The sequence below is a fragment of the Ischnura elegans genome, chromosome 12, assembly GCF_921293095.1.
Source record: "Ischnura elegans chromosome 12, ioIscEleg1.1, whole genome shotgun sequence".
Lineage (NCBI taxonomy): Eukaryota > Metazoa > Arthropoda > Insecta > Odonata > Coenagrionidae > Ischnura > Ischnura elegans.
The window spans coordinates 48,343,985-48,370,498 of NC_060257.1; the positions used below are offsets into that span (position 1 = coordinate 48,343,985).

A 26,514-nucleotide genomic window follows, 5' to 3' on the forward strand; every position below is an offset into this window, starting at 1 on the left:
CCCTGCTTACAAAACCAAGTAAATTCACCGCGCCTTCTCCGTTTGCCCTTAAATCATGTATAACATAATAATAATAATTACAATAACGAGAAAAGTTTGTTGTCGTGGACCCTCAAGGTCCTACAGACTTTCAGAAATAAAAAAATATCTTGGTTTTCCAATTATAGAACAATGAGAAATTATAATGAATATTGAAGAAATACAAAAACTTCCAGTATATACACAATTAGACTTCAAAACATAAATTAGAATAATAGAAGAATTTTCAACGCAGATAAGCACCGTGGGATTCGAATGCTTGTAGTTTCTCGTAAATTCTTATAAAATTACAGTCCGTGTAGGTGCGTACTGTAGATAGGAAGCTACACTAACTATTATGATAACGACTGAAATTCAAAAACGTAAAAGTAAAGATAAAAACACGTTATCTCACAATGGGTATTACAAAATTATAAATAAATATTAATAATGCAGGCACAAGAAATTGTATCTTATGCCGCGTGTCACCGACCCATGGTTCTCATGATTAAATCCTATATATTTATGATTTCTAATCGCCTAACCTAAACCAAAGACTTTCAATCTAGACAGACAGCTTAGGTGACTTAGAATACCTTTCTCCAGTTCATTTGTTCCACACTAACCTTATTCTAATCATATAATATGATCTCACAATAGAAAATGTGTTCCAACGATTTCCCGTTATAGTTGATTTTGCACTGACGGTTGACAAGTCACAAGGTCAGTCATTTGACCGCGAATATTTTCTCGTGGAAAGAATCTCGTCCTGCCTAGCTGCGCGTATCAAATGAACTACACCGAGCCATCTCGAGCATCTGAAAGCTTATTGGATATCTTTTTCCAATAAAAAGTTAACATATATGAGCGCTCATATCAAGGTAATAATGGTAGAAACTTAGTGTAAATGCTAAAGAAAATTGTGATATCAAGGAATTTGACGATATTAACAAATGAAATTCCCCTAAAATAACTATAGACAAGAGAAAAATATAAGGTAAACAGTTAAAAATCGAGTTTACTAGGTTTTCATAAGGCTTCTCTTCTCTCCTACTCCTCTTATGACTTCCTCATTACTAACTCGGTTGAACCATTTGATCCTCATCAGTATTTTGCGGCCCCACATTTCGAAGGCCTCTCTCGAATTCTCTGCTGCTGTCAATGTCCATGCCTCACTTCCGTAGAGAAGCCTAGGTGCTCCCAATATAACTTCTGATAAATGAGTATTACGAATAATATTAAAACGAGGAATTAAATTAAAGAGTCAATAAAAAACAGGAATGTGCATAAAAAGTGGAAGTGACCGAGAAATGAAAACATAGGTTTCATAAAAAATAATATCCATTGCAAATAACGAAATGATGGGCGATAATATTGGTAGGAGCCCATTGAATGTAAGGAGGAATGAGGAATGTTGCATGTAGCATGAGCATCCAAGGTCATTAAGGGGCTATATAAGAAAGCGAAGGTCGCAGCTGACAAAAGTGTTCTCCATCCCACTCAGAAATACGGTGGTGAATACCAACTCACAGACTGTGGATTGTATAAAAACTGTATGAATTAAGATGAGCGCGAAATTCTGCGAAATTCGTGGGTGTACAGGACCCTCGAAAAAAGCTTATGGCAAAAGTAGAAAAGATACTGTGAGGAGCTGATGGGTCATGGAATAATTTATTATGGATGATTTAGTGAGGAACAAGTGAAGAGTACGCGCGCTTCCTCCGTTTTCCACGTTTAAACAGCGCATTACATGTATGAATATTAAAACTGATTTATGATGGCTGAGCTCGCGCCGTGAGAGGAAGTGGTTGACTGAAAAAGTGCTGGAATGAAGTACAAAGCGCTTTAAAACAGAAGGGATGCTAAGAGTCTTAACTGCGTGACAGCGTGCACGAAGAAGTACACGAATGCAAATTAAGTCAATTAGATGCGCAAGGGTAGGATATTATGGGAATATCATGAAAACGGAACCGGTTTCCTAGGCCTAACACCAATAACTAAACACTTTTGAAACTGCCAGCCGTAAGGGGAAATGGGCATGTATTCATGCAGATTTTTCCTCACACACCAAAAAACGAGAAACTGCGTATCATGATCCCAACGCTAAGGCGACTCGATGAGCTATTCATCATACACAAGACTATCCAGAGGACGTTACCCTGGGTTGAGTGAAAAATTGACGAGAAAAGATATTTTAACATTGAAAAATGAATAAGAAATAAAGGATGATAGCTAGATGATTACTGCACAATGTATACAGAAAAGGTAGGGACCCTAAAGAAAGATGAACAGTAGCGTAAGGGAGCCAGAGAAATGGAGGCTAAAGCTGAGTAAAAGAAAAGGCCGTACATTCAGTACAAAGGGCTACCCTCCCATAAATCAATGAGCGCGTAAAAGAACCGTACCAATGTGCGAGAAGCAGGAAGATATAGTCCCTCGTAAATAAAATTTAAGGTCTTGTGCAGAATTTAAAGTTGTTGCACGGCAAAAAAAATGGGCTCTTCAGTGAGAGATTCAAAAGGGAATACCTACGTGAAAATATTACGCCAGGCAGTGGTTTTATTGAGGTTCTTTTGTTAAAAAAATTCTTCCAGCATAATAATATTATGATTCGTCTAAAAGACTCATTTCATACGTGCGTTAACACTACCAGTTGAATCTTTGTGGAAGAGTATAAATGAACGCTACTATAAATAAAACCTAGTTTCAACAAAAAACAAGGAATTTTTTCTTGACTTTCATGAACTTCAGCATTGAAAATTATTGACCAGACTGAGAAGAGACATCAAATCATAATGTAGTGAAAGTACTTTGAAAATAGCATTTTTCTAAATTATTTCCATGATTTCTACAGGTAATTTTCACCAAAGATTTACAAATCTATCGAAAATCGCCTACCTAAGAGGGAAATTATGCCTCTTTGAAGTGATACACGTACGCATTATGAATAGAACATATTAGAAACGTAATCATATGAAATCTTTATAAAAACAAGGGTTTTAGCAAAGTTTAATATAATTCTGTCATCTAATTACACAGATATTTAATCGTCCGTGACAAAAAGAGCAATTTCTTTTCTGTGCGTGATTATAATCAAGTGATATCAACTTCCCTAAGCTCCAAAATTTCTTAAACCCCTGACTCACGTTGACAATTAAATTTTCGCTATTTTTTTAAACTTCCTGCTAGTGATCCGAGTAAATTGATACCTTTTAAGCACTTTCAAATTTTCTTACCCGTTAAGTCAACTGATTCGCACACCGCACTTAATTCGAGCGATAAAATCTTTTGAAGCATCTCTCAAATTATATCGGATTGACATTTATCTTCGAGTTCAAGGAACTGAGCTCAAAGCCAAAACGGAGTTACGTAAGGTATTACATTACCACTGCTAGCACGAATGCATCAAATAACCAAATGAACCACCTCGATCGTTAAGAAAAAAATTCACCCCACCATGACGCCGTGTTATTATTTAGATTGACGGCCCAAAAGAACGCCTTCACCGGCAAACTTTCTTCTTTGGAATACTCTCACATCGCCTTGCGCACGGTAGAATTTTCCCGACATCATAAATCCACCAACTTGGTCATTCTATGATGCTGCTTAGTCGCAGTGACCAGAGGCCAATTCCGAGTCGCAATGCAAACATTCACATTCAATACGAATGTATAAGACATGTGCGAAGGGTACTACATGAAGGTCAACGGTCCCTGAAGAATCTCGTCGATGACTTTTTACATTCTCCCGCGTCCACGGCAAGGTGGATCATCCCTTTATGTAAATTATTAAGGAAAAATTATGCTCTCTCTTAAGCGGCATGAGATTCAACCTCCACGTCTAAATGCTATATTTTTTCTCACCCTACTCCAGAGTGCCTTGTTTATTGCAACCAGACGACAGTTGAGATTCCTTCTTTTCCGCAGACACTATAAGCTCAGGGAAAACACGGAAGATTGGATTGGTGACCCCACTTAACCCCATAAGTGCCTCTTAAAATTCTAATTTAATATTTTTATAGAGCCAGAAATTTTTTCGTAAAATTTTCAAATACATCAAAATAGAAGAAATATTTCGGGGAGTGTGTGTAGCAACAAACGCCGTATTATTTAAATTACTCATTATTTTGTATCACATTCGTAATAGTGCAAATAAATCGAAGATAGTTTATCGCGTGCATTCATTAGCTGGATACTTATTGGTTACTTAGTAATTAGAGTAACATTATTGCTCTCTATTGGTAAAAAACATCGTGGTTCCGAAGGCAAGATTATTTGGCAAAAATTTTATATCGTAATGAGCTATTGAAGAATTCAATTTATTCTTGCCCGATTTTTTTTCGTGCGACACGTTCCTATGGCATGGCGGGTTCAACATTAATTTTCGCTCGCTGAAAATTGGATGAGCAATTGTTCTTAAAATATTGTTTCGAAAATAATCGGTAATATATTTTATTGTATTGAATGATATAACTTTTATGATATTTCTAAATCAGTCTGTAATGACCTTCTTGCATCAAATTTCTATTTAAAGCCTTTTTCTTTTAAACATTGTTTACACTACTTTACTCAAGACAGTTTTTTATGGTTGCAACACCGAACGACGCCAGTTGCAATTTCTTATTCCCTTCTACGGACAGAACTTACAGACAAACACAGAGTTGTACAGGGGATGATTTTAGTTGCCTGGCCGAGTCATAACCCAAGCAAAGAGATTCTAATTTTTTCCTCGTGCTAAACTAATTGGCCATAGACCAATAATATGCTCACAAAAGATTTTATTATTTACAATTGAATTAACTGTGTCGATAATATGAAATGCCTTGCCCTCTGCCGACCTCCGTGGGCCCGTCAGTATTCCGAGGTCTTAGATTCAAATCCTGCGGGTGCGTTTCTTAGACTAAGGCGCGGGTGGTCGTGCGATCTGCCCAAGGGTCGAAGAATGAAATCACTGCTACTCTGTAATGTTTAACCTGAAGCTGAGCGTTCGCTTCAAAGTTTAATTGTCAAAAAATGTTGCTTATACTGCTTCTTAAGTCCTAGGAATAGTGTAAGAAGGCATTATCATCTGACTATGATGTATTCTGAAATTTTCAACCAGATCCGACAACGGGAAGTGGGTTAAAAATCAGTTAAAAGATTCCATCGACGAAAAAGACAAACTGACGACGCAAGTTAGGAAAATACATGTAAAAAAAAGCATAATGCTCCAAAAAAATGCCATCCCTCAAGCGATTGGTAAATTTTTACCATATCGAATCACCTCCAATTTTTGTCTCCTCCGCTACCCTTTTCTTCAACTATTGTCTCTACTCAAGAGACTTCAAGAAGTTCAACTCAAGAGATCATTCTTATTGATTTTCGCCAAGGAGAACGACATAAGTAATTTCTCCCCATCCTCCGTGAGGCTGTAGTGACAGGAAAACACGGAGGATAAAGTGATGACCAGGCTGACGTTAAGACTTGTCCTTTCTCGGTAGAGTGGCGGAAATTTTTTAGAGGCCGGCGAGGCTGGCCACTGGCCAGGTCGTTAAGCCAACATTCTTCCTCAGGCCACATTGAAGGAAAAACAAACTACGACGTATACAACGTGGGTAATTTTGGGACATATCCAATATGGGTAATTTGGGGTGAAGCTGAGGGTTAAATATCATAATACAATAAACCATAAAATAATATTACAATAACTAGAACGCTAAATCTCTTTCAGAGTTTGTACCAATTTCAGCGGGAACAATACCTATAATTACGCTAACTTAGATATTGTTGTACAAAATTCACAAAATTGCGCCAAGATTTTCTCGTAATACAGAGCGCAGTCTACACTTTGCTGGGTGGGGCATTGTTTAGGAACTGCATTCTCATTGTAAAGGTGGTATGTTGGGATCACCAAAATATCGTGGTAATTGCTTCATTGTGATATCGTGATATCATAATCGTTTCATCAAATATAAAATTCCTTTTTTTTTTAATCTATGCATGGCGAAAAATACTGCGAGAGTAAATTGTAACCAAAAAATAAGAAGTAAGCATAAAATACGTTGACAAGTACAGAAATAATAATGATGGAATTCGTTTTAACATTCTCTTATTATAATATTCTTCCTAGTAATTTGTTTAATATCGATAGATTTAATCCATAACATCATCATGATAAAATATTAACTATAAATCGTAATTTAACAACAATACAATGGTTAAATCACATTTCCACCAAGTCAAACCTGAAACCATTTCGTAAAAACAAATTCGCAAATTCTATTCGCAAATTTTATTCACCAAAAAATGAAATCGCAGAGATTCACCTCAGCAAACAAGTCTCGACCCCGCCCTTATAGATAGAGTCCATTTACCATTCTGCGAGGTACCATTTTCCAAGTCCCCAAAAAGCGACGGAGTGTCGGCCATCCCAATTGGTGACACCCTCCTCCCACACCTGGCCAGGTCGTTAACCTTCCCCGCTGGTCACCACCCTCGAAATAAAAGCATAGTGGGCGGATTGGGGAAGCAGATTTTCAATCCCACACGCGTGCGGCCTTGGGCATGTGCATTCGCCATAAAAGGTAATCGAGGCCCGGGATGATGCTACCATTTTTACGCTCCCTTCCTCAAGTTCTAAGGCCTCGACATCGAAAAGGCAATGACCACATCTTCAAGCATTTTTTTATCGAAACAATTAATTTTGCTAACCTACGATGGAGAAAATGAACCAGAATTATTTGATGCTAACCATTATTTCTACAGTCCAAGAGATATTCTGATATTGAACAAAATGAAGAAAAAAGATAAACTGAATTTCCTTCCACTCGAACTATGATTTAGCCGATGAAGTAGTACGTAAAATCATTCTATCGACACATAATTTTCAGAGGTTAAAAATACATTAGTCGATAAGATTGCTGTCAAATATTAGTACCCATAGATTCCCTGTTGCTATCAGTGACGCCAGCAAGATTATTAAGACGTTAATAATGTTTCACAATAGAAATGTTTTTCTTTTATTCACAAAAGCAAAATACTGATATCGAAAATCACTTTTCCTATATTCCAGCGACAAAAATTTGAATATATAATGGCCGTCCTTCCTCGAAACTTTTTATTGGCAATGCCAAGCTAGTAAACAGTAAATTTCCAATCTGACTTCTTTTAACTCAGGTGAAAAATTTCAAATCCCTACATAAATTATTTTAGAGTCCAATTGAACCATATAAAAGGAATATTTCCTCAAAGACATACGCAGACATTGAAATTGTCATTTCGAAATGAAATCTCGTTATTGGTATACTTCCCGTGCTTGGTAGACTTCACACTTGGTAGAAGTATTTCATGATTTTTTCTTTATACCTTCAAACTTAAAACATCGATGAAACGGTTAGTTTAAAAGTAGGGTGATCAATACAGCAATACAATTATTGATAAAAAATTCGGCTTTCCAAACTTAAAATCAATTAATTTAATCAATTAATCAATGAATTTCCTGTGCAGATGAATTCAGTTTTTTAAAATTCAATTCAAGGGTCATCATCATCATCATCACTGGTCAACAATCCTAGGATTGGTTTGACGCCGCTCTCCACTCAGTTCTCCTATCAGTCAATCTTTTCACACCTACGTATTTCTTCTCTTTCACATATCTCTTTACTTGTTCCATATATTTTGTTCGGGGTGTTCCTTTTCCATTCTTGCCTTCCACTTGTCCTTCGACGATTGTCTTCATCAGACCATCATGTCTCAAGATGTGGCCTATAAGGTTGTTCCGTCTTCTTATTAAGGTTTTCATGAGGCTTCTCCTCTCTCCCACCCTTCTTAGGACCTCCTCGTTACTAACTCGGTGCAAGGGATATTTTATCTTTTGCAATCGAATCCACTAGATTGCACAAATTTATACGATAATGATACGACACAATTAAGACTATAGGAGCACAGAAGAGGTACAGACGTTAACGGCCTCTGGTAAGGGCTCTCACGTTAACAAGTAATTACCGTTTCAAACATATCTATCGTACATGTTTAATAGCTTCTATCATAGCATTTTCTTCCTCAAATTCGAAAGAAAAAACATCACGAAACATTTTCATCCACAAGCTAAAAGGAAAAACGTACCTTGTACCGTACCAACAGATAATTAATAAATTTTAATGCTCTGCATACAAATCACAACTGTGGTGTCATGATTTTCTCTCGGTGGGAACATTAAGGGTACCCCGATAGGGAATGGTATATTTTGGCCATCATTAAACAAGTTTTGCATCACTTAATATATCTCGCTAGCGGTTTCTCTCCTTATTTATTTCGTCCAGAACCTTAACACGTAGCGCAGCGTCGAAAATCCCAAGTTATGAGGATATCGCAAGCGAGTTAATGTAGTTTTTTCCGTGTCCCAATCGAGTCCCCGCTTCGTCATCCCCCGGTTCCTACCCAGCAGTCTAGCACACCCAAATTCGCCTCACAATTTTTATGTCCTTTCATGGCACCCCCTCCATTTCCCGCCAATACCGGTCGTCCTGACACCTATCGCCAATTTCCATAAACTTCGGCCGGTCGACACTTTTAAAGTCGTTCATATGCTGTCCTCTTTTATTCGCCCAGCCGTCGTAACAAATGACCTTAACATTTGGGAGATTCAGTTCCCGTTTTTCCTCGATAAGATAGTGCTAAAAAACGATAGGAATTTCAACATAACGGAACATCCATATGTCCACAGCCGAACAGAGACCCAAAGGGCGTTTATCCTATCCTTTGGATTCCCATTCCTTTATCCAATTAAGAATTCTAAACAAGAACCAAAAATCTGTTAGTAAAGGCTACAAAACTTCTTTCTGCTAAGAACGGTCTCACGGTCGGCAGTCAAACTTGGGTCATCATAGGCGTGACTCAAGCATTGGATCACTTCCTATTATTGAAATTCCATAGCCTACGATTTATGATTGGATTATTCAATAAGGAGGAGGAAAATTAATATAAACTTTTATTATTCCTTCTTCGCTGGTGATTTCTTCTTCATTAATTTCATTGACTAATTGAAAACAACCGCTTCATTGTAATGTGTCCGCCAGAAAAGTTCGATAAAAGGTCATGATAAAAATTCCTTTAATTATTTATGTTTTATAAATGAAGAACTGTAGTGTATATGATATACTTCAAAAGTATTAGCAAGATTCCCGAGCCTTGCCAATGGAGTAGTGACTACAACTGCTAAAGGAACAATTGCATTACTTCAATCTCCATAGAAGTTCTCATTCGACGCCGACGTCACATTCAGGTAAAAAATTATAATTGCGTCAGTAAAGACGTTAGGAACACATTTTTTACTCATAAGCATATTGGCATTGTAACGGAAAAATCTATTAACAAGCAAGTCTGATAAATAATTACAAGCAAAATAAATAGGATCAAAAAATACCAAACACTGGGCTATAATAAAAAATTATGACGCATTAAAAATTAAGACCAAATCGATATTACATAAAAATGAATATATTCTTTAAAAAAACTTGGAAAAAGTTATAAACAGATTTAAATGAATTAGATTTAGACGGTTCAACCGAATTAGTTACTTTATTTAAAACAGTTGTAAAGGATTGGATGCAGCATGGACTGCTTATCTGTGACGTTACAAAAGAAGTTGGGGCCGTGGCCATCAGTCAGTTTCCCATTCCGATGGCCCGAGGTGGAATTCCGAAGAAAACGAAAATTTCGCATACAACGACGGCAAGGGTCAAAATAAACAGCTAAAATACTTTCGACACATGTGTTATCTGTCTGTTAGCACTGCAATATCGTAATATATACACATTGTTAACTGTAATTTCACAGCCCATTAAGATATATTTGAATACACAAGAGTCATTTTTAAATACTGATATCACTATTGAATAACGAACTGCGTGCTTCCTATCTTTAGCCGTTTTCTCAACTTCGTCAACTTTGAAACTCATTCTTAGCTAGAAGTCCTTAAGTCGGAATATTTATCTTTTATTAAAAGCTATTAATGGGGTCCCGGGTGGACATAGCTTGATGCTCCGAGCCGGAGATAGCTTATGTATGACGTAAAACCTTGGTCCTCAAAGGACCATTCCTCTGTCTACATTTCTAAAGCCGTTCGCAAAATACCGACTAAGCTCCGAAAATACCTAATGGCGCCAATGATCTTGGTTGTTGGTCACCTCCTGAAATAGCCAACTAAAAAATCAGAGGGTTCAATGACCGATGAACGAATTATCAACGCCGGCTATCTGATGATGTTCGGGATTGCGCAGTGTTTGTATGTACTGACTTATCAAGAAAGTATACGATCGATGCTTACGGATCCCGTCTGATTAATTCCACACCCTTTACATATCCATTTATATTCTTATGCTCTCCCTTATGATTACCCACTTCCCTCGTCCGTCTCGCTAAAAGCTACTATGCTAATTTGTCTTGCCCTCCGAGGCACTTTCTTCGCCCGAGAGTCCTTCCCTGTTTCGCTTCCAAGAGTGGTTAAGGGCTTCTGTTTGTTTCTTCCACACTCGTGTGTGGAAGACGCGATAATGTAAACTCGAGGAGTGAATCATATTATGATAAATGTGATGAGCCAGCCACTCCGCATTCTTCCTCATCACAATGATTCCCCAAATATTTTTCGCGAATCAAGATGGGATAGAAGATGCCACACGAGAAATGACACTCATCACATTCCGTCTCCACAGCAGTATACATCTTGTTAAGGAGAAACGGAAGATTACTTACACGGTAAATTAAATATTAATACTCCTGAAACAGTTGTGAGCCGTAAATTGAAAAAACTACTCGCGGACTCTTTACCATTACCACAAATATTCGAATGGTCAAGGCTAAAATTTGTTTACTTTAACGGCGCATTTATTTATTAATGATAACCCTTATTTTCATGAGCATTTTTAGTTAATTTCGCTTTATTAGTTACGATTGGAATTTTGTTTTTACTTAAATTAAACATATTGAAATAAAATGAATTTGCACTTTTATAATTAATGAGTATGACGAGTTTCCGCCCACAGAGCCATCCTGAGGTGCAAGTCTGGAACAAATTGAACTTGTTAAAATGTACAATTAAATTTGGAAAAATAAAAAGTAAAATGTAAAGAAATCGTCTCCGTCATCTGATAATTACAACCTCAAAGCAAATATAAAATGGATCAAATTCTAAATCTGGTAACATGGAATTTACAATATTTATTTTGTGTATAAAATACAATTCATGTGAAAATCTGTACGGACAATTTCATTTACCGATGTATCATAATTTTATCACTGATGTGCCTCTGTCGCCCAAACTTCCTTAAACGAAAATAATAGCTAAATTATACACAGCACCGTTTTCTCCGTATTGAAATTAGATTTAAAGTTTTTATGAATACTTTCGAAATATTTGGATCAAAATTCATTCATAAGACGGATTCTTCACAACTTCACCACATGATAATCCTCTCCATTCAATGAAGATCGAATTGAATGTATCTCACGAACCATCGACACTCGCGCCGCGGTTTCTGCTGGGTATAACAATAAACCTCAATTATTCTGTGGACAACCTTTAATGAGACACTACAGAGGAAAGCGGAATATAAAACATAAGGAAAAGGACGCTTGCGGTCAATTTCAGAATCCAAGATGTCATTATTACGGGGTTGTACTGGCATTTCAGTAGCTATTAATTAGTGGAGATTTTAACGCTCGATAATTTTACAATTGACTACCTACTCGCCGGCACCGTGTCTAATGGTGACCGAAGCTACTGCTTTTCCGTTCAGCTACAGATGGAGATTAAGATGACAATCAAAACGCGCTTTTTCTGGGTAATTTCTTATATAAAAGATTCAGTTATGCATCACTATGAACTGTAACAGAAAAATAAGTATATATGTGATCTAATGCCAAAAATATGATTTAAAATAATAATACTGATATTAACTATTATAGACGCATCTTGAATCATCGTGATGGAACTCCTTAGGAGTCCCTAAATCAATGTCATTCCATGGATTGAAAATGTCATTACTCAAATGAAACTAAAATGTATTTTTCTCTTTAGGAAATAGTCTTGGAAGGCATTAAGTTAAGAAATATCCAGGCAACTAGCATAAACTGTCCTCGTTCAACGTCGGGCTCAATAGTTTAAAAAAGTTGGTGTTTTCCTAATACTTTGGCTTACACTATTTGTACCAAGGCCTTGAGTTCAGTAAATTACTTCGCATGTCATGATATTTCGCAGATAGAACCGAGAGCATTCCGAAACATAAAAAACAGAGCTACGTCCTGTGCCGAGATGACGTAGATACGTGGATAAGGTTTCGATTATCAATTGAAATATGACACTACCACAAAAAAACAGGCTGTTAAAAAAGCATTGGGAAAAGTATTGTGAATTTACTCGGTTAGTCAAAGAAGATGGTGAACGGTTTATCAGTAAAACAAGTACATTGCGCAGATTTTTGACCCGGCGGGAAACTGGAGAAGAATTCCTTACATCATTTACAAGGAAAACCATTAATAATTCATTGCTAAAAGAGTCAACATATTGGCTTGGATTTTTAAAGTCTGATTTCCAAAAACAATAAAGCGTGGAAAGTGTAATAATTTTATGGTTCATCGGTAGACCAAAATTACGATAACATGCATTGAAGTTACCTCGAATAAACGTGGGAACGGGTTGGTGTGGTTGCTAGAGTGTTGGCTTCCCACCCGGTGGGCCCGGGTTCAAATCTCGGCAGCAGCAGAGAATTTTCAGATACTGTCCGATCCCTGCTTGAGAGCTGTGTGGAGGACATTTCAAGCGCAACACTTCGTCCGTCGGATGGGACGTTAAGCCGTGGTTCCCTTGGCGCCTATCGTTGAGAGCAGGCTAATGCCGACGCCGGGTTTCTCTCCACTCTTCTATGCCACCCCTTCCCTCACGGTGCAAATGAACTCAGCTGTCGGTCGCCTCTTCCAAATACCTCGAATAAACGTGCCTCAATTCTCACCAGGACCTCCCATAAAGCTTGATCGGAAGAGAATATCTTACAATAAGTTGATCTTACACACTACAATCTATCGATTCTAGATCTAATGAGCCGAGGGGAAACGATAAAACATTATCTCGTTTTAAGCATTTTTTTCGATTTACGCGCTTCCATGGCGAATTAAAAAACAATGCAACGCGGATAGTCTAATTATGTGAAGGTTCATCAGTTGATCAAATTACGATAACGTGCATTGAAATTTCCTCGAATACGCATTTATCTAACTTCTCAGTGGAACCACCCATAAGGATTGATGGGAAGAAATGATCTTACAACAAGTTGATCTTACACACTACAATCAATCGATTCTCGATCTAATGAGCCGAGGGAAAACGATGAAACATAATCTCGTTTTAAGTATTTCTTATCCGATCCACGCGCTTCCATGGCGACTCCCGTCTGCGTTACATGTGCGTCGAAACCGAAAACCGAACTCGGTGGCACGGGACTGACACCGCAAGGGGGATCTTCAAGGTGACAGCGACGACGGGAAAGGCCTTCAGATTGTTGACCAAGGGCAGTGTGGGAAGCGGCAAGGGTGGGGAGAACGAAGAAAATTTCCGAGGAAATGGGATGGTGGACTTGGAGAATGAAGAAAGGGTTGTATGTGGGTATACTAAGGCGTGAGTCCGGCACGCATTAGTGAGAGGAGGAAGATGAAGAGTAACGGAATCCACGCCACGCTTACTGACGCACGTCTGAGGTACGCTGCGGATGAAAAGAGGAAGCTAAAGATATGACCAATCCGGTGGTTAACTCAGCAATGGTATTGATGTCGACAGGGTAAATACCCAGTGGGCATTTATAGATAGGTTGCTGCGCTACTATTTACCCATTACCTGCTAGCCCCGGTGGCGTAGGAGTCAACTCCTGGCCAACTAATCTTACCCAAGTCGCGCACCACGAATTATAATTGTACATAAAATTTTACATCATCCACCTGTTTAGAAAGTTATTTATGTAGAAAAAATTGTTTTTCCTGATGAGGTTACAAATTTGCAATCCCCATTCAGCTGACTGATCGATATGTTTATATTCAAAAGGCACTTGGAAGCAAAGTTAGCTCAACTTGGGATTTATGTCAATGAAATGGACGGAAAAATAATCACAGTATTTCATTAATTCAATATAAACCAGAATTAATGGCTTGATGAGTCTGATAAATTTGCAAGAAAAATATCAAGAAAATTATTTATTTCGAAAAAAGAAAAAGTTTTTTCCTAATGAGGTTCATAAAATAATACTCGCGGGTTCGTATCCTAACTGAGTGTGATTTTCACCATTTTGTAAAATCCTGCCCCTCCGGTCCCTGAAAACCTAAAAAAAACGCTGCGCCTTTCTGCGTCTTCCACAGGCAAAACGGTCCAGGGACAGAATAATCAGATTAAATTATAACAATAATAATTAAAATGATGATCGATGCGATTGGAGGGAGGTATTCAAGTGTTTCATTCCCCTGGAATGTTTGGAAGATTCAGTCATAATTGCACATCCTCTAAATTAAATCCGTGGTCAGTAAATCTGTAACTAATCGCTGTTCATGTATTGTAACCATTCCCACAAGGAAATCCTATAAAAATTCTGAATGTAAGGTGCCTTAAAAGACACTTTCAGAAACGGATTTATTTGTGATTTGTTTTTAGTTTTCATACCTCTCGGTCAATTAATGTTGACATACGTTTACGTCTTTTTCTATACTTTCAGCAGTGACCCCAGCCGGTACAAGGATACAGCCTCCCGTGAAAGCGCCCGTGAGGAGAGTACAAGCTGTGAGGGTGGTTCCAGCAAAAACAGTCGCCCATGCTAAGGTACCAACGCCCGTCCGGACTGTTTCCGCGCCATTTAGAACCACTCCCCCGAAACCGGCGAAATTCCACAGCGTACCAGTAGCGGCACCCCCCTTCAAGACCTACCCAGGAATCAGGACCCTGACTAAGGCGGAAAACGACGCACTCCAGAGACAGATACAGCAATGGCAGATCGCAGTCGTCGGTGGACAAGTCCAACCTGGGTACCCCGGTGCACCACAACCGCCGCCGGCACCAGCACCGGCGCCGGGAACGGGCTACCCCGCTTATCCTGCAGGACCCGGGACCATCTGGATTCAGGTGCCATCGGGTGCATACCCCTACCCACCACAATTCCCACAAGCTCCTGCACCACCTCCACCAACCGCACCAGTGGCACCTCCCGCTCCAGCTCCTGAGGCTCCACCCGTTCCTGAGGAGCCAGCAGCTGAGGAAGCAGCCGAAGGGGAAGATCCCGTGGAAGAGACCCCGGCCGGTGAGGAGATCCCGGCTACAGGGGAGCCACCCGCGCCCGAAGCCCCACCAGCGGCCGAAGAAGGGGTAGCACCCCAAGAAGAGGTCCCAGCCGCCCCAGAAGAAGTACCCGCCGTCCCTGAAGAGGTACCTGCCACCCCTGAAGAAGTACCAGCGACTCCAGAAGAAGTACCGGCAACGCCAGAAGAGATACCAGCTACTCCAGAAGAGGTACCAGCCACACCAGAGGAGCCAGCATCTGGGGCAGAGGAAGGTGCGGCACCAGAGGCACCCCCAGCCGAAGGGGGCGAGACAGGGGAGGCCGGGCCCTCGCCTCCAGCGACCGGAGGGGGCGGAGACGAGCAGGAGAACAAACTGGTGCACTGCAAGGAAGCGAGGGGACAGTTCGCTCACGAATCGTCTTGCTCCAAGTACTACAACTGCTGGGACGACGTTGTGGTGGAGGCTTCGTGTCCAAATGGCCTGGTCTTCTCGGAGGAGCACAGCTATTGCGACTTCCCAGAGAACGTTGACTGCGGACAGAGGGGCACTGAAGGTATGTTCGACGTAGAGAAAAATCTATTTCGCCATCTGTTCTATAGGTTGAATTTCCCTTCCTCTGGGAACAGCCAATTTGGTTTTATTCGGGGTACCTCGCGTAAATTCAATGACGACGCGAAATTATTCCACTCTTAATCCTGCCAACCCTATCTTAACCCAGGACTTCGTCAAGCTCATCATCACAGCGACGTCTCATTCCTTGAATTCTTCCTAACTTCAACCCCTCTAGAGGATGCAGCATTAATATAAATCTTTGACTTATAGAACCAGACCGCGAAGTCATAAGACTTGCATCCACCAAAACGTATGTTTAGTTTTTGTAGCATAAAGATCATATTTTAACCGTCAACCATTCAGATAGAAAGTTCTGCGAATTCAAACGACAGAGTACCCGCGTACGCACGGCTTGTTTTTTTACGCTAAGGTGTAATTTGTCCAATTTTGTAGGAATCAGGTTGAGTTCTAGTGTCTAAACCGCGCCCACCCCCAAGAGGTCGGATGATACTATAATAAATGTGATCCCTCCAATTGAACCCCCACGAAACGCACCTACTTGAACTTCTTAATAAATCCCCCTAACGTTTTATGATACTAAGTAAGGACCACATCCCTTGCAAAATCATTGCTTTTCGACCAGAAGGGAGATTGAGTAGGAGATATTACTTGCATAGTTACTTGAAAATAACCTACAATATGTAGTTTAACGCATGAATTTGTACATATTGATTTCGTTGGATATGTTTAGAGTACGTGGTAGGCGTAACTTGGTGACTCTCAAGATTAGATGAAATTCAAATAATCGGCTTTGACACGTCACATACCAGTGAAAAGTAAGCTAAATATTTCCACACATGTTCAGGAAAGAAAAACTTTAAGACAGACGAATTTATCTTCAAAATAATGCCTGCCACTTTCATATCGATAAATGGAATGAATTAGTAAAAGTATATCAAGTAATCTCTGGCCATCCATATCGTCATATAATTCCATATAAATTATCGCAAAGAATGCAAAATAATGTTGAATAGATCGGTTACAGTATTTAAAATACTCATAGTTTCTACAAATATTTCATTTTACTACGAGTATGTTAAATACCAAATATGCAATTTTGCATTTATTACGCTGAGGTGCAGTAAACATGGCTCGAGAAAGTATTATAAGTATTTATTAAAAAGTAGGATTAAATTTACAAAAAAATTATTCCGACTTCAGTTAAAATTATTAGGTTAAAATCAAATCTTAAATGATGCCAAGGATTTGCATAAAAATTATATGTCACCCCCGTAACGGAAACTTTTACAAGATGGGCATGTACCGAATGCATGGCTATTGAACGTCATTTACACTCGCAATAAAACTATTATTTTTTTGCATTTCAGATGTCCCCCCACCCATTGAGGGACAGGAAGGATGCTCTTCTGCCTACGGCTCTTACAGAAGCCAAACCAACTGCAGCGAATTTTTCATCTGTGATAATGGAGTTCCAGTGATGTTCGCGTGTCCAAGCGGACTCTTCTACAACGACGTAAGTGGCTTTGATTTACAAGCCAAAATGGGCATCGTGGATGAGTAGCCTGTCTCAGGAATATGGAGTTGATAAAATAAAATTGGCAACAGGCGCAAAATTAGGATTATTATAAAACATTCAACCGGAATACATAGGTTTGGATGGAGCATTTAAGAATCACTCTGGTGGTTTCCACTCACATCTTGGACTTCCCTCTTCAAAATGCAATACGGTCTCCTCAATTTCATTCCGTCAACATAATTCCATTTAGCACATTCATTATCCCTCTAGCACAGCGTTCTACATCCTCTCCTCCTTCAGTACTCTCTCAATCCAAAGGTTATGTCTTTTCTCTCATCATCACCATCAGTGGTCAATAATCCTAAGATTGGTTTGACGCAGCTCTCCACTAAATTCTCCTATCAGTCAATCTTTTCACACCTACGTATTTCTTCTCTTTCACATCCTTCTTTACCTGTTCCATATTTTTCATTCGAGATCTTCCTATTCCGTTCTTGCCATTTTCTTGTCCCTCGACGATTGTCTTCATCAGGCCATCACGTATCAAGATATGGCCTATAAAGTTGTTCCGTCTTCTAATCAAGGTTTTCGTGAGGTCGTAGCATTTTACCACAAAATTTCCACAATTCGGATCGTAGCACTCTTCCAGAATTTTGTGGAAAAGTGCTACGAATTTTTATTTATTTAAATATGTCTAACTTCCACCAATTAAAGCCTGAATCTGTTGAACGTTTTCGTGAGACTTCTCTTCTCTCCTATTCTTCTTAGGACTTCCTCATTACATACTTGGTCGATCCATTTGATTTTCATGATTCGTCTTTTCTCTATCTCATCTAAAATCTTTCGCTCCTTGCCACCATTTCTGGCATTTCGTCCTCTCCATTCTCCTCCACACCCACATTTCAAACGCTTGTCTCTTCTCGTTCTCTTTCCTCAGCGCCCATATTTCAGCGCCATTAAGCACTACGCTCCAAGTCAGACTCTACAACAGCCTTTTCTTCGAATATTTGCATAATGATTCTTTCGTTAGCTCTTTCCTATCATGAGCCCCTACTTCGCAAAAGCATTTTTGAAGGGTTTTATAGGGGGTCGATTCTATGACTTTTTGTCGTATCTCATCTCGTACACCTCAAAAATTTGTATGAGGGAGTCAATAGATGAGTGAATGGTCTGAAGTCGGTTTTGTAAAATAAATACAAATATGGGAACTTAAGAAAAGACATTATCGACAACAGAAATTCAGAATATATGAGAACAAAAGAAAGTCTAAGGAAGAATTACGGTTCAAAATGTTACACAATTGCTTTCATTTTCCTCGCAGGAATTAAAAAAAGAAGACTTTTTTAAGTAAAAAGCCTTCATTTATTATTTTATCAGAATACAATATTTTTTAATTCTGCTAAAAATAAAATCGGCCAAAAAAGATTTTTACGGCATAATTCGAAATAGCTCACCATTACAAAAATAACTATTAACAATGTGATAATAAATGGGTGCAAAATCATTTTTCCAATAAGGATTAAAGGCATTAATTCCCAATATTGTGAACAAAAAAACACAAAAAAATAAAAATCGTATTAAACACTTCAGCCCAGAATGAAAAGAGAATGAATGCATTACCATTACCAGAGCTTAAATGCAGTTACCGTTTCTACTCGCTGCGAATATTCATGAAGGACTCCGACATCACATAATACAGTTGAAGTTAAGATCACTCCATAACAGGTAATCTCATTTAAGAATCTCAAAGGGTGGAGGCAGGAATATAAGCTGTAAAGCGCATCCACGCAGAGCATCCCATTAATTTCAGAGTGCATGCGCCTCGCAATCATCATATAACTACCACTCGAGATCGCCACAATGCACGAGACGCACTTTTTGAACGTATCTCAGAATGCGCAGCTGCTGGAGTGAAAGTGATTGGAGTATGGGAAAATTCTCGAAGATTAAAGCCTAGGCCTTGAGAACTTCGATCGACTTACAATAGGGTAGTTTCCTTCATCTAAGAAAACGAAATGCATTGATTGCTATTCGTTACCCACCATTAGGGTTTTCATAATATACAAATTATTTGGTTTTAGAAATTCCAGTTTAAACGAATGGCAATGGTCAATTTTAACCTCATTTGAAATAGGCCAGATTGGCGCCAATGCGATTCCACTCCACGTGACGTCACAGGGACCTAGTTTCTACACGAGAGGATAGGAGTTTTACATCGTCTGAGATTACCAATGCATGCATGAGTCACAGAGCTCAGGGAAACATCTCTTAATAATCACATATTAAAATTGTCTAATGTCGGAAAGTTTCCTTCGTTTGATATGGTAGTAATAATCCATATTTACCCCAAGCGCTACCTGCTAGCAGGGTACTCAGCTACCTGCTAGCATCCTGCGTCGTATCAGCGCTCAAGCCTCGCCTCAAGGTCACCTCACAGGGCGGCAGGGGGAGCCAGAAATACGCCACACGGACTTTTCCCGGCATTCATACTTACCCGTCGCATTTTCGCGCGCTTGAAAATGCTCACTTTTCGTTTAATCGCGAAAAATAGATATCGTCATTCAAAAATGTAAGAGCGTGAAATGCGTACTCGAGGAGTAATAATCTTTCGATTCAGGCAATAAAAAAATAATAGGAAACCACCCTATTACAGTAAGAACCCAAAATATAAGGCAGTTCTGAAAGGTGGTGTTGAAGCGATAAAATTGGATCTGCTGAGTTTGTGGTAGCCAAGATGAAAAAGAAATTTCATAGTCTTATGTGAGATGAGAATCACTGACCTTGTGTAAAGTAAATTTACTAAAAAATAAATAATTTTTGTCTTTACTTTATCGCAGCAATTAGAGACACTCGTTAAAACCATTTTTGGGAGTACTGCTGCGTGAGAGCTAACCAACCAACAAGTTCTAAACTAACTGAGACGCTGCCAAAGTGAGCATTTAAAGTTCATTTCACGCTGTAGTATTCCCAAAAATGATTTATAATATTGTATATAAATAATTATAGGCACTCAATAATTTTCTGGGGCTCATGATTAATTTTGAAGCTGTCCAAACCCACAAAAAATTCCGCATATGATTGAAAGGAGCGATGTTTCCTCTCGGAAATAGAGATAAGGAATCACATCATTGTCACTATCGATGAGGTAGTTCACTTACACACAGGGACGGATTCAGACTTGAATTAGGGTGGGTGAGGGGAACGCCCAGGGAGCATAGACAACGAGCTATATATGCAAAATCTAGGGTGGAATGAAGTTTAAGGCCCTCTAAGTGGCATATTTGGTATTTTTAAATAAATAATGGGATTTTTTCACAAAGGGGTCCCTGTCTTGGAGGTGTATTCAAGAAAACATCCACACAAGACTTATTCTCTCGTATATCGCAGGGGACTGGCATTGAAATTTCACTTCATATATTCCAAACTTATTTTTCCGACAATATACAATGTGTCATTCTCAAGGTTTTGGTCACAATGTGCTGAAACTATGACAGGTAAGAATATAATGGTGTGAAATTGACTAATTGTAAGATAAATTTCTTCCACGGTCCATCAAGTCCACAGCCATAAACAAGGATTAGATACCCTTTCATACTAAACGCTAATATCATACCTGGATAGTAGTAGTTAAGTTCTTGAAACCCAAATAATTTGGCGGCATTTTAGTCTTTTTCAGAGGAACCTGTTGTGCAATCGATAATCCACGCTTTTATTTACTTATACTTGTTTTCAGTTTTTATACAAGCTACAGCCGGAAATCTTAAATTGTATTGGAGGGGACATTTTCTCTTTGCCTCCAATCACCCGCCACTGGGCTCAGGCATCATATCTAAGGGATCTGTCCTTTTCTGTCCTTAGCTTTCCTAAAGGCCTGTTTACACGGTACATTAATACGTACGAGTTAATGAGTGAATGCATGAACGATTTTGCTCGACCGGAACGGAACATCTGCAAATGCATGATCCAAATTAGAACAAGTTTTATTTTCCGTTTATGCGTTTGCCAAAGTTGGGTGGTTAAATGGTGAATTTTCGTGTTCATTCACACACGTACACTCAGACATAAACTCGTACGGGTTAGTGAACCGCGTAAACCGGCCTACAAGGATTAGTTGAGCTACCCTTGGTGGTATCTCTGTAAATTTAATCGTAATGATGTCAAGGGTTTTTCTATTCTAATTACCAGCTCTAACCGATCGAAAATCGCAATTCATGCAAAAAAAATTCCTTAATATTATCAAGAACTTTCAACCAAACTACGCATGCAGCTCAATCGCGGATTGTTTCCCTTTCTTCACCTAGGAGATCGGAGTCTGCGACTACCCTTACCGTGTCGACTGCGTAAATCCCCCAGCACCCGAGGGACCACCAGCTGAAGGTGGAGCCGAAGGCGGAGCAGAAGCGCCGGCACCCGAGACACCCGCACCGGCACCAGAGGAGCAGCCATCACCACCCGCTGAAGCGCCCGCACCTCCCGCTGAGGCAGCTATACCAGACTCCCTTAGAGGACTCCCCCCTTGTGAGTACCTAGAGACCACGATGAGGCCACTAAAGGCCCTCGACCAGTCACATAAACTGCCGGCAGCTTTTAGCTTACTATCTGTTGCGAATATACAGGGTTTTTTGGAGGAACCTACGATACTTCAGGTGGTGGTGGGGGATAAAATTTTAATTCTTTTTTTTCCATAAACATGGGTTCGCAACTCATTAGTTACTGGACTATGGCAACGCAAAGATTTTAAAAATGTTATTTACCAGCAGTTACCATGAACAGTGGCGCAGCGAGGGGGGGGGGGGGTTTGAGGGATAAACCTCCCCCCATCCCAGAGCTCAGAGAAATTTTTAAGTTTAATCTATTTTACTTAATTGGATTGATATCACTAATAGAATAGTGTAAGGATTAATAAAATATCCCTCAGAAAGCCGTAAAACTCACCATTTTGAACCATCTATCTTGAAATTCCGCAACCTTCCGCTTACCCTGGTGGGTATTCCATACCCCCACACACCCAGGTATTAGTTGCACCTTAAACCCCCCCCCCCCAGCCTTAATTCCTAGCTGCGCCCCTGACCATGAAAACTGTTTTTCTTTGGTATTTTACTTTACCTTTTCGACATTTTACTTAATACTATGGATTTTTAGGAACATTCAATATTTAAGTTAGGACGAAAATGTGCGAATATAATTGTGTGAAACATATAACTGCACATTTTCGTCCAACCTTATTTGAGAGATTGATAGGGGCACGGAATAATCCCGAGCGCTCATTATACAATGAGTCCTTGTTTCATACCGAAGTTAATCTCGAATTATTCAAAAACAACCCCCTGGCATGATTACGGCAGTGAGAGCATCGTATTCAGCAAGGCAGTAAAATAATGGTGTAGGCTGAGAAAATTATTAAATACCCCACGAAGAAACGTTGCCTGCCATACTACGGAGCCAGATTGTAGTACTTACATGTACGGATGGATATGCAGGTATTTAAAAGACGCATACCTTCTGCTCGACCGACCGACTACTGCGAATGGTCTCGACAGTAAATACCAGCTTCAATTCTGCCGCTCGCAGGTTAGAATTCCAAGAAACAGAGCCCTCCTCAGTCCACTTATATTACTATTTGGCCTGTGGAAATGTAAAGTTGAGGAAGGAAGGCATTCCGTACGAAGCAGGTGCCTAAACGCCATCTAGCGGATTTATTCCCAACTAATAGATTAAGTCCTTTGCTCTTTCGTAATGCACCCACTGAGCGCGCCTATCAATTACAACGGCGCACTTATGCTCGTCCTGTCAACATTACATGATTCCAAGGCAAATTCAGAGAGATCTATTACTATTTTCGATAGGAATTTACTTCGATAGGAGTCAGGATAAGAAATCAATGCATCGCTCCAGTCAACGATTAAAGAATCGCTAAATTTCCAATTTAAGCGAAATGATTCTTATTCAAGTTGGTACAAATAATTGAGTCTAACCCAAAGTATTGAGTCTAACCCAAAACACTGATGAAAAAAGTGCAGAATAATTGCTACAAGCCTCTATTTCAATTAAACTAGGAAATATGTAACAAAATTCTGGAGTAAAAATTTACTTAAGGCAAAAATAAATATTAGAATAAATTATGATCAAGTTAATTATGATTTTCCCCGTAAAAATTTAATCAGAAAAATTACGGCAATTTTCGTTTTTAAATAATCTTTCATGGAAAATTTATTACGAGCTAACATAGGCCATGGTTAAATCACTAGTTAGCAGAAAAGATAGAATTAAAACAATGCGAACCATAAGATTAGAAGCTTTCTTGTATATAAACTATTTCTTATACCACTTCTTTTAAGTAATAATTAATATCCAATAAAACTTATAATGGAATACCACAAATTTAGTAATGAGTTAGTGAATTTTGTCTATAAAACTAGTTTATTCCCAACTAATACTTACTATACTAGTAGTTACTCATATCCCCCCACGTGACAACAAAAGGGTTTTCCCCAAGGATTCAAAGATATACTTCCTGCATTCTATTATTGATGATGTATCAGACTTCATTAAAAGCTAAGAAAACAGAAAAGTAAGAGAACATTACTCACATGAAACATTACGAAGCGGAGAGAAGTAACTGCTTAACATGTAGTCACTTTTTTTATTTTTAGCATTTCTTAAAGCTGGGTCACCCTGCTGGCATAACAACGTATACCCCCTGAACAATGTATGCTCCAGAGTGGCTGTATGCAGATCTGGAACGACTTCTATTCTCGCGTGTCCCAAGGGAATGGCCTATGATGCCTACAAGCGACGATGCCTGCCATACTACCGAGCTAGATGGTAAGTGTATGTACGGATATGTAGGTATTAAGAAGACGTATACCTCCTGCTCGACAAGTCTTTTTTAGAGACAGATTACAAATTATGCTATCATATTAAAAGTTTCACGGCGTATAAAGTTGACTTTTTTCAATATCAATCAATAAAATTAATGAAATCAAATTTTGAACAGGGTCTTCTTCTTACCCTGAAATTTTCAAGACAAAACAAGCGAGTTTTATGTGAGTAATCTGTCAGCAAAAATATTCTGGTAGAGACGGAGGTATGTGTTACCATTTAAAGAAGCGCGTCCACATTATATTTGCTTTTTTCACTCCAATTCTTTGACTGGAAATTTTTTCCCGTTAATTGATCTAACAAAGCTATGTACATAATCCATTATAATGTATAATTTGAAAGTAAAGAAAAAATATGTGCCAATCGAAAAAATTTTAAAGGCCAAACGACAAAAATACATAGTATATTACAAGCTTTTCTTACCGATATAAAAGTCATAATGTTAAATTTAATGGTTCGCTCATTTATAAATTCATGGATTTTTGTTTTAAGTCCTAAAATGTAGACTAAATTAAAGGTTTAAAAAAAGTCATTTTCAATCACTATGAGACCGATCCAATTAATAGTTCAAAGTGAGACAGAGGGGGCAATATTTACCCTACCAGAGTGTAACCTCACTATTAAATATCATCATGATGCTCAACAAAATAATCGCCTAATTCAGTTGAATTTAAAATTAAAAATCTTACATCAACATGATGTTCATTTAGGTGGTAAATGATTTTTTCAAGTGGAATTTCTTAAGTCTATCAAGCATGCATCTAAATTGGACTCAAACTTTAGAAAAAATCATTCTGTCGAAGTTGCTTTCCCCAAAATTACGCATTGAATCCGACCAAATACTTTTGAATTGACCCGAGAAAGGAACGGCTCAGATGTTCCTATGTTTTCTCCTAGAGCGGATTTTTAAAAAAAGTCGCACAGAATAAATCACTTCGTTGGTCGGATGAAACTCAAATTATTCATTTCTAACCATCTATTATTTCGTTTCAGCTAAGGAACACTTCAGGGAAATAAAATGACGTGAAAAAATCGCATTGGAGGAATCTCATAAACAAAAGGGGAGCCACTTGGAGAGGAGAGCCAAATAGAAGCAAAGAGAAGATGATCATAGGGGCAAGTCAACTCAAAATAGTTGACTGCCTTGTTGCTCCGCGGCAGATGGAGCAATTCAAATCCTAACAGCAACGAGACAAGTGTCACCCATCACTTTTAAGGGAACAGTGATGAGCGAACGGACTCAAGTCGCTACCTGTTGACAATGTCCAGTGATGGAATTGAAGGAGTAAATAAGCAAAATTCATAATTCGTGACCATTGAGTGAAGTGAGTGAAACCGAATTATTGTGTTCGATAAGATATAGCAATTTCATGTGAATCATTTTTTTTTATTCTTCGCCACTGAAGTAAGCCAAGCGAAATCAAATAGATGTCATCGCATGAGAGACTATATCCCTGAGTGTCACGAGAAATCATTCACGGACCCAGATGAATCGAACTGTGCCAAGAGGATTGACGTGATTAAGTTTTCCGTCCTACCAAATTTCCATCTGCAATAATGACAATAAAATTATTTTTTGAGTCAACTACACGCAATTGAGGATTGTAGATAGCAAAGTCAATATAAAAACTACATTTATCAAAATTTTGAACACAGATAAATATTTAAGACCTTCTAAATCTAGTGACAATTGATTAAATAATCAATTATTGCTGCGAGTGAATCCTCAAACGTCAAACTAAATGCTGCATTCAAATGTGCCAATCTCTGGGATTACACATGCGAAACGGGTAGGGCAAATTTATTTCCACTTAATTCGTCTTCTATTTGCCAAAATGGGAATTTGTTCTCTTCTCTCTAACCAGTTTCCCGTTTTCCCATTTCCACGCGCATAAATGATTTATTAAAGTCATCAATTGCGCTACTTCATTCACTTACTGACACAACGGATGTTTCTTTTTGTAATATAACATGTAAAACTACCTTGAAAGCAAAATAAAAATAAAATTACATTTTCAGAAATTGTCTGTGCCGTAATTTTTACCTAATACCCTCCTGAGTTCTTCCCAATCACTTATTGCATTGAATCAGTGAACATAAATTGGCGGACATATATATCTCCAAACTAAATTCAATCAGCCTTGACTTCCATGGCTTTAAATTGGTAAAATCGAAAAAGAATTCGTTGTAAAGTACCTATCAATTGCGCGAAACATACAAGGAAGGGGTGAGAAGCC

The 26,514-nt window shown here is 38.8% G+C and overlaps 1 protein-coding gene across 1 annotated transcript in view; it reads left to right on the plus strand.

Moving 5' to 3' along the window:
• The window catches only part of LOC124169451 (fibrous sheath CABYR-binding protein-like), a 42,801-nt gene extending 16,508 nt beyond the window's left edge, over positions 1-26,293 (plus strand). Inside the window, exons 2-6 of the mRNA XM_046548064.1 lie at positions 14,747-15,859; positions 17,247-17,392; positions 21,697-21,913; positions 24,049-24,220; positions 25,271-26,293. Of these exons, the coding sequence (XP_046404020.1) occupies positions 14,747-15,859; positions 17,247-17,392; positions 21,697-21,913; positions 24,049-24,220; positions 25,271-25,274 (1,652 nt within the window). The 3' untranslated portion in view covers positions 25,275-26,293. The remainder of the gene's footprint in view (positions 1-14,746; positions 15,860-17,246; positions 17,393-21,696; positions 21,914-24,048; positions 24,221-25,270) is intronic.
• The last annotated feature ends 221 nt before the right edge of the window (positions 26,294-26,514 follow it).